This window comes from Haliotis asinina, chromosome 1 (genome assembly GCF_037392515.1).
Source record: "Haliotis asinina isolate JCU_RB_2024 chromosome 1, JCU_Hal_asi_v2, whole genome shotgun sequence".
NCBI lineage: Eukaryota > Metazoa > Mollusca > Gastropoda > Lepetellida > Haliotidae > Haliotis > Haliotis asinina.
Window position 1 is genome coordinate 23852862 of NC_090280.1, and position 9553 is coordinate 23862414.

General features: G+C 43.0%; 1 protein-coding gene across 1 annotated transcript; it reads left to right on the forward strand.

Annotated features, from left to right (window-relative positions):
- The first annotated feature begins 1668 nt into the window (after window positions 1-1668).
- On the forward strand, window positions 1669-6904 carry LOC137277969 (uncharacterized). The gene is made up of 4 exons (XM_067809992.1): window positions 1669-1917; window positions 3342-3560; window positions 4817-5047; window positions 6177-6904. Exons 1-4 carry the CDS (start codon window positions 1854-1856, stop codon window positions 6539-6541), a joined length of 879 nt encoding a protein of 292 aa, XP_067666093.1. The 5' UTR covers window positions 1669-1853; the 3' UTR covers window positions 6542-6904.
- The last annotated feature ends 2649 nt before the right edge of the window (window positions 6905-9553 follow it).

Genomic DNA, 9553 nt, shown 5'->3' on the forward strand with positions numbered 1-9553 from the left:
GGGCATTTACATTATATTGATTAGATATAAAAAAACCATACCAACATAACAACAGGGAACATCACCTCACAATGAGAAATACGTCAAGTTTGTTTGATGTTGTTATTTAACAACTCTCAACTAATGTGAACTATATACAGTAATGTACAAGTAGCTGATTTCTAAAGCACCTGCTTTCTGCTGCTCAATGGCGCTGTTATAGTCTGGCAGGCTAATGAGGGCTATGCCTGTCGGAACAAATATGCTTTAGGATTTTCCTGAAGGTTGTGCAGCCGACGTAATGTCAATGAGCAGGCGATTCCAGAGGCCCGGGGCTGATGCAGAAATGACCTATCTGTCGACATAGTTGGTATGAGCAGAGTAGAGACTTTAGACATTGATGTGTGTCAGAATGATTGGAACCAGTGTAAGTCAGTGTAATCTTGTTACAATGTAATCTTGTTACAATGTAATCTTGCTGCAATGGTTCATGTTACAGTGGTTCTTAAGGCAACCATCATGTGGTTTGTAAATGATCGAATCTGAGCCATCGTCATGATTGACATCGTGAACACCGATCACCGGACAGTTTGCATACACTTACGTGCACCAATTAGTCAATCCTGACCACCCGATATTGTCACTCGCCAAGTGTAGTTTGTTCCAGTTCTAACCAGGATCCCGAGATCTTTGAGGGAAACCTGTTCACTTCGCAGCTGCTACTCGCTCTGAAAATCCTCAGATACAATTTCCCCAGTTGATCCCCTGAGGTGCGTTCTCATGGGGCGACTTGAAGTAACAACTTGTAGCATACGACTTGAAGTAAAAAGAGGATCTCAACGACTTCGTTATCTGTGTACTTTCAAGTCGCACACAACTCGAATCTAGCGAGATTCTCACGTATGATTCGGCAGCATGGACTCGTCGAGTGATGATGGGACAAAGGGACGTCACTCTGAGGCGAACACAGATCTCGGCGATTTGATTGGTCGAGAGCTTGCGTCTTGTAGTAGGAATTAGGACAAGTCCTATGTATTACAATTCGGTTGCAACTAGTTGTATGTGATTTAAGTCGTTACGATTTGGGTGTTCTCGCTTTACATCTGTGTTGCATGCTACAAATTGTTACTACAAGTCGCACCGTGACAACATTTCCTTTAACAAAAGGCATACATATTAAATATTTTAATTTAACACAACTACCCTGCTAGTATTCTAGAAGATGCCATGACGCTATTTATGACTGATAACCTACTAAGATACAATACACAATCAGATACCATGCTCCATTTTGACTCGGATATTCCATTTTGGCACAGTGAACCAGAAGTCAAGATGTCGTTATTGAAGTGTATGCCCCACTTTGCCACAGCATACCAAGAGGTACCATGCTGTTCCTATAGTCTAATAAGGATACCCTACTTAGAGAAGGCATACCACGAGAAACCATTTTATAATGGATAACCCACTTCTATGATGGAACCTCTTCTCAGACACATCATACCATGGTATACCATGCCAGAGTTTAACACAGATAACTAACATACACACAGTAAACAATGAAATACCATTATGCTGTTTAACACGGATACCCTACTGCCATATGATATCATGACTCAGTTTAATTTGCACACCCTACCTAAAACAGTATACCATAAGATATAATGACTCAGTTAGTCATTGACACAGTTAATACGTGTGATTCAGATGAAATAGTTCGTCAGACACATAAGCGTTAAAACGAGCACCTGGCAATTCACACACGTTGTCAGTCCACCAGAACTGTTTAACTGACGCTCATGCGGTTATGTGGAGCTTCAATTCACGCGATGCTATTAACGTACCAGAGACGCTGAGACCGTTAGACGCTGCTAATGTCGTGCTGGTCCAGATTGGGAGTGCTCCTATACCTGTCCTCACTCGTGGCTCGGACAAAAGGTAATATGTAGCAGCCCAGGGTTGCAGGGTAGTTACAGGTTTCTATTAATTTTAGTGTGCATATCAACCACGGGTGCTTGTGATATGAATTAATGTTACTGCATATATCAACTAGAAACCCGGACGATATAAACTGTATAGTATATATCAACCAAATCCTTGTATGATATTATTGTTGCTGTATATATGTCAACTGACGTCCCATGTGGTGTTAATTGCATTTTACATATCAACCAGCCGATGTGATATTAATGGCACTGTATATATCAATCTGCATTGTGTGTGACATCAGTGTTACAGTGCATACTATGGTGCATGATTGTATCATAATGCATCATGCTGTATGGAGCTGATACAGTTGTCATCGTAACAGTAGATATACTTTACATGGTGAGAAACGCGAAGTCCCCCGAAGGTCCGGGGTAGAATCGGCCTTCAGCACCCCATGCCTGATCTAAAAGGCGACAATGCCTGTCGTAAGAGGCAACTAACGGGATCGGGTGGTCAGGTGGTTCCCAATCGATGCTCCTGTTGTCGATCACTGGATTGTCTGATCCAGACTCGATTATTTACAGACTGCTGCCATATTGGTGGAATATTGCCGAGTGTGACATATAACTAAACTCACTCATTCACCCGAGAAACGCAAAAGTGTTTTTTCAGATGTATGCATATTATATATACACCTGTATTCAACAAATTATAACTTGTTTACAGTTGGTTCATGTCATTGTCCAAGGTTACCATGGCACACTAAACAATCCAATATCATTGCATAGGGCCAGGAGACTCCGGAACCGACTGGCACCATCGCCTCATAGAACCAATTTGTTCAAGTACTGGAGGTTCTGTTGTACTTGAGTACTGAGTACATGGAGGTTGTGGTTCCTCGGAATGTCCATTGTCAGTCTTATCTTGTTTTTAGTTTACGTCGCTTTCAGCAATAGCCCAGCAATATCACGACAGGGGGACACCAGAAATGGACTGTCAGAAGCCGGGCGTTGGTAAATGTATTGTTTCGGTTAACTTTTTGTGTACATGTATAATTTTTTTGTTGCGCATAATTTTGCAAGCATATTCCAAGTATGTATGAGAGATGACGGTCCATCGCATTGTTTTTGTCAGACACAGCATGTTTTCACTTGCTGTGCAGTTGCGGTAACAGAGAAACGAAAACGCATCATTAATAAATATTTTCATAGCTCAGCGCGTCATGTTGCTCGTTGTCAGAGTATAGCTTTCTTCTGCACTAATGTATGCACACGCAATGCAGATATGTCCAATTTTGTACTTTTGTGTTTCTGTTTGGAGAGTAAACCATGCTACCTGGTGGATAATGATAATAGCACGGAATATTTCAAGGTGTAGGGCGAATGTTATGAACCTTACATGTATTTTTCATGCTGTACGCAATGTGATCCCAGGTGTGGGTGTCGTCATAGGTCCAGTCAACTGCCCACAACACCCGACAGCGACACGACACTCCCACTACTCCATCACCAACAGGTGCTACTACTACTACGATGCAGAATACACCTATCATGAGGCTGTCAGTCTATGCGAGTCGGAGAACACAAGAGTTGTCGTACTTCGGACAAGAGGTGAACAGGATTGGCTTATTGGACGCATATGTGACCCAAGAGGTAGGAACAGACATTGTTGATTACATACAGTAAAACATGAAAACAAGGGACATACGTTCTTCATTCTATTGCATGGTTTAAGGTGACGGGGAATCGCTCAGTGAGCTGAATTATTCATTTCAGCGGCACGGTGGGCCATTATTCAACGAGCAGTGGGATAGCCTCTAGGTAATTCTTGAGAGAAGCAAAACCGGAAAACCTAAGGGGGTGATGTAGTAAAGGTTACGCTACTGTCTAGTGTATATAGGTCACAAGGTCGGCACTACTTCTTCTTGCTTTGATGGGTAAGTGTATCTTTCTTTAGTGGGTAACAGGACAAAAAGGTAAAACTGCTTCTTGCTTTGATGGGTAACTATATCTGCCTTTAGTGGGTAACAGGACAAAAAGGTAAAAATACCTCTTGCTTTGATGGGTAAGTGTATCTTTCTTTAGTGGGTAACAGAACAAAAAGGTAATAATGCTCCTTGCTTTGATGGGTAAGTGCATCTTTCTTTAGTGGGTAACAGGACAAAAGGGTAAAAATGCTTCTTGCACTGATAGGTAAGTGTATCTTTCTTTAGTAGGTAACAGAACAAAAAGGTAAAAATACTTCTTGCTTTGAAGGGTAAGTGTATCTTTCTTTAGTGGGTAACAGGACAAAAAGGTAAAAATGCTTCTTGCTTTGATGGGTAACTATATCTGTCTTTAGTGGGTAACAGGACAAAAAGGTAAAAATACTTCTTGCTTTGATGGGTAACTATATCTGCCTTTAGTAGGTAACAGAACAAAAATGTAAAAATACTTCTTGCTTTGATGGGTAACTATATCTGCCTTTAGTGGGTAACAGGACAAAAAGGTAAAAATACTTCTTGCTTTGATGGGTAAGTGTATCTTTCTTTAGTGGGTAACAGGACAAAAAGGTAAAAATGCTTCTTGCATTGGGCATTATCATTTGCAGAAGCTCAAGGCCTTTTCAACTGCCCTCCTCCCTCGAACAGTTAATTGAAGACCTATGGCTTCTGCAAATAATAATGCCTTTAAAAGCAGTGTTACCCCTATAATATCAAATGTCCTGCTCCTTTTACAAAAGACGGGCGGTAGGGTAGCCTACTGGTTAAGGTGCTTGCTCGTCACGCCAAAGACCCTTTTTCGATTCCCCACATGGGTACAATGTGTGAAGCCCATTTCTGGTGTTCCCAGCGTGATATTGCTGGAATATTGCTAAAAGCAGAGTAAAACCATATTCACTCATATACAACTACGTCTGTGTGTAACAGGGAGCTGTAACCGTCCTCTAATACTTTGGCTTGGTCTGGTCAGACAAGCTTCCAACACCTGGTACTGGTTCTACAAGAGCTACCAATGGGACGTGTTCTCGCCACGATGGTTACGTTTGTCAGATTCCGCCTCTCCCGGATACACCCGAGCGGTGACGGACCGTGACGGAAAGTGGCGAGCTGTGACCAGAGACCAAAGAGCCAAAGTTGTCTGTGAGGAAGTAAAATCGGGTATGGTGAGCTTTGTTACTGTGGTGGGTGTAGATGCAGTAGACGTGGTGGTAGTAGTAGGTGTAGGAGGCGCAGCTCTGGTGGTTGCTGAAGAGACAGTTATAGTGACGGTTTGGGGGAAATGAAATTCTCAGTGTGATATGTAGTGACAGTTAATCGTCATATTAGACGTCATTTGACTATGTAAGAATGTTGAAATTTTCCACAAGTTCTGGGTATACATAGCAGTTATATAAAATAAACACGGGCAGAATGTAATTGAAAATTATCGTGTTCAAAGGAATAGCTAAAAGATCAAGGTTTGTAACGACGCAGGATTCGAACCAGCGACCGGCGAGGGCGGTACGCTTAAAGCACGCAACTTTCCTCGAACCCCCAAACCCACCATGACATATGCTGATGAATCTAACTAAACACAGTATTTTTAGTCATGTCTTTATATATACTAAACAGCAATAGCAATACTTTTTTGTCGGGTTGTTAAATAGAGGACATAAACATGAACACATACGTTTATGAGATTTCTCTTTTTCCGAAACTTGCTTTGCTTTTCTTTAGCTGTTCAGTATATACTCTTCAAAAAAGGTAGGGGAACCTGAGCTTTGAAGTCTGGTAGACAGAAAACCCATTGAGGAACGTTGCAATGACATTCATCTAGTGTATGAAGCATCATTGCACGTTATCGCCACACGCAAACACAGTGCATGGGAATCACGTGCACAACATGGGGGCCTCCTACACGTGCATGGGATGTCATTAATAATCTTGACGTTTTTCAGGCAGGTCGATAAATCTTTGTAGACCATTTTTCCGATAAATGTCTTGCATCTTTGCATGATCAAGGTGTTCAGGATCAAATCACACACTACTGACTGAAAATTGTAAACCTGAAATTTTCATGTCATACTCCAGTCACCTAACAAGGGACATAATTGAACGAACAGCCTTGCCTTGAATGAAATCCATGTGGTCATGCATTCTCAAAACATCCATGATTATTGTATCAACATTGATTCAATCCCATATACCTTCCAATTTCGACAATCGTACATTGAAAGTACAGTTCCCCTACCTTTTGTAAAGAGTATATATTCTGCAATTATTGTGATGTTTCTTTCATGTATACCAGAGGATATGCCAAGGCTAAGATCAACATCTCAATCACCACCACCAGCAACATTGACGCCTATCATCCCTCAGACACCCAGCACATGCGCAAAAGTGGGGCAGGAGACAGACGACATCGCTGTAACGAACTTTGAACAACTGTCCTCAAGCGTGTGGGTCGTTGAGATGAACGTGACAAGTAAATCATCAAGACTAGCGTGTGCCATGACATGCTCGAAAGAAGAACGTTGTGTGATGTTCAAGAAGCAGCCGGGAGGGAGGGAGCCCTGCTACATGTACAGTCTCTCCAACAACGGATCTCCTGCAGACTGTGTGGGCAACCCGCCACCGTGTTACTGGAAGTCCTGCTGGCGTCCGACGCTGTGACGCACGTCATGTCTCTTGACTATACGTCATGTCTCGTGACTATACGTCATGCGCTGTCTGTCCTGAGGTTATGCTATTGTCATGTCACGTCACTGTACTTCTTGTAGCTGTTCTGCTCTGACGCAGTTTTCATGTCACGCGACTGTACGTCATGCGTTGTCTGTGTTGCTGGCGTCCGGACCTGTAACTCCCTTGTCATGTCACGTGACTGCAAGTCATGTACTACCTGTCTTGCAACTGACCGGAGTCAATATTATCAGTCGTGCCATGTGATATCACGCAATACCCAGCAGACAATACCATTAGTAAAGTAGAACGATTATGTTTACCTATAAACTAAATGAATACAACATGCACTTGAAAGATATATAGTTTGTTTCTTAATTGGTTATGTTAGATGTTTTAGGACCCGTGAAGGTCCCGGGGTAGAATAGGTCTTCAGCAACCCATGCTTGATATAAAAGACGACTGTGCTTGTCGTAAGAGGCGACAAACAGGATCGGGTGGTCAGACTCGCTGACTTGGTTGACACATATCATCGGTTCCTAATTGCGCAGATCGATGCTCATGTTGTTGATCACTGGATTGTCTGGTCCAGATTGGATTAGTTACAGACCACCGCCATATAGCTGTAATATTGCTGAGTGCAGCGTAATACTCACTCACTCACTCACTCAGATGTTTTAGTGTTTCATATTTCGCATCAAATTTCATTATCAGCTCAGATAGTACACATGAAAACTTCCTTCATGTCTTCGGTTCGGGGACAAGTCCATTGAGTTAAATATCGACGAGCAATCAATCTTCGTATTATCGGCTAAGCCTTTAACAAATTACGTTGTGTCAACACTAGCCTTGTGTGAAAACACAGAAATGTGGATGCGGTGATATGATGTTTGTAATTATACTGTTGTCTTATAAAATCTTAATTTTTGAATTAGCATAATCAGAAGACGAAACGTAAAGTAAAATGCAACCAAATACTATTGTATTTAAGATGAAAGGATCTATGTAAATAGTAAAGATGGAATACACAGGTTTTCTTCGAGACAACGGTTAGGTCTACACATAACAGTGTTTGACATTATACTTACCTCGAACTTCATTTTTGTTTTACCATGCTTGTCGTAAGCGACGACTAACGGGATCGGATGAGCAGACGCGCTGAATTGATGACACGCGTCATCGTATCCTAACTGCTTAGATCGATGAGTGCCACTGGTCACTAGATTGTCTGGTTCAGACTCAAATGGGACAGCCAGGTGTGGGAAAAGGATGGAGACGGCACTTGTCCACGTGCTTCTTGAGCACCTGGCTGTCCCTTTCTCTGCACTAATTCTCTCGTAACAAATAGTGAACTGAGTTTTAATGATAGTTTGCTGAACAACTCTTTTTTCAGGGCATAAATTCCTCACACGGTTGGTCCGATGTTTCGATTATGATCAGTGTATCATTAAGCATTTATAGTTATTAGTTTTCGAGTTTCCAATTCAATACTTTTAAGTCAAACGGACGGTGGGAGGAGTGAGGTGTCATAAAAGTTTGTAAATGGCATGCAGGGTTGTTGGTGGGAGGGCATTGACTTTGTACATGTGGTAGGGTAAGTAGCTGTTTCAAAGATGACAAACGCATGATGGGGTGTGAGTTGCGTCACAAGTGTATTATGCTCTGATATATATACCAGGCACATAAAGAAACTGTCCATACGAAAAATTAAAATCTAAATTTATTAAACCTGTGTAGACACTTAAGGATTTTAAACTCAGAGTGACATGTATCCAATATGCGTGCAGGTACCAGGTGCAGGTGGTTTCGTCCTTGAGACGTGCAATACGTTGTTGCACGTGCATTCCGGGAGAAACGGAGCAATGACTGTCACACAATACCGTCACACCGGAAACCTCAACCCTTCCCATGCCATCGTTCAAAAAATTAAACGGCTATTGAAGCGCATAGCATGCCAAGGCTAACATCTGCACAACGTCGTGGGGCCATTGGGGTGTCTCAACGACAAGTGACTGCACATTTCCACTGCCAATGGAATACCATTTCTGCACTGGTGAGACGCTACCAGGACACAAATGACGTCATCGATCGGCCACGTTCTGGACGTCCATGTGTACCAATGCCAAGCCAGGACGTATGGATAAGGGTGACCCATCTTGGCCACAGGTTTCAGACTGCAGTGATGATTGCCTGGACCACTGTAACATAGTCATCCCTGTGGACCCCGGGCCAGTGACAGCAACGCTCAGGAACAGGCCAGGGACAGAACTACAAACAAGCTGACAACTCACCGAGTGACCACAGAATGGCCAGGGCAGGACTTTTGAAAGGGTTCTTGAAGTACCCTCCTAAACTGCAGAACAAGCAGAAGGCCCGTATAAACCGTAGAGACAACAGCGGTGAACAAGTGTTTACCCACCAAGATAACAGGGGTGAAGCGATGACTTCTGCCTGACCCCTGGTTGACCGGCCAAGGGACATGAAGCACATATTAACCCAGGACTCCGAGCCTTACTGGGGAGGCAGAAGGACAGAGGCAGACGGGGACCCAGACACAGTCTCGGCAGCAGTCCAGTGCACACCCCAGTCAATTTGGACTCAGACCTGGGGCCCGTTTCACAAAACGCTCGTAGCCTAAGATCTCGTAAGTTTTCTCGTAGCCATTGTACCTGCTATACTGTAACACAGGAGCTATGGATGCTACGAGAAAAGTTACGAGATCTTAGGCTTACGAGAGTTTCGTGAAACGGGCCCCTGGTCCTTACGTCACTCTGGGCTTATGATGCGACGATAAAACATCCATCTCCTTGTACTTCTGGTGTTGTTTCTTACTTTGTTACGAGTAAGAAGCGGGAAGAAGGGTTCTTGCATGGTGCCGTGACCCGGACACTCGGATAAAATTTGGAACAAGCACGAGTGAGTAACAATGGTTGTTAGTACTCTCTTTATAAACATGACAGGCCGGGAAATTGGTGATTTTTTGCAGAGTTCTATTGACACCTTTCA

Coding starts and splice junctions, on each gene's coding strand:
- LOC137277969 (XM_067809992.1), top strand. CDS start 1,854: ATGTCGTGCTGGTCCAGATTGGGAGTGCTCCTATACCTGTCCTCACTC. Junction 1,918..3,341: donor ACTCGTGGCTCGGACAAAAG/GTAATATGTAGC, acceptor ATGTGATCCCAG/GTGTGGGTGTCGTCATAGGT. Junction 3,561..4,816: donor ACGCATATGTGACCCAAGAG/GTAGGAACAGAC, acceptor TGTGTGTAACAG/GGAGCTGTAACCGTCCTCTA.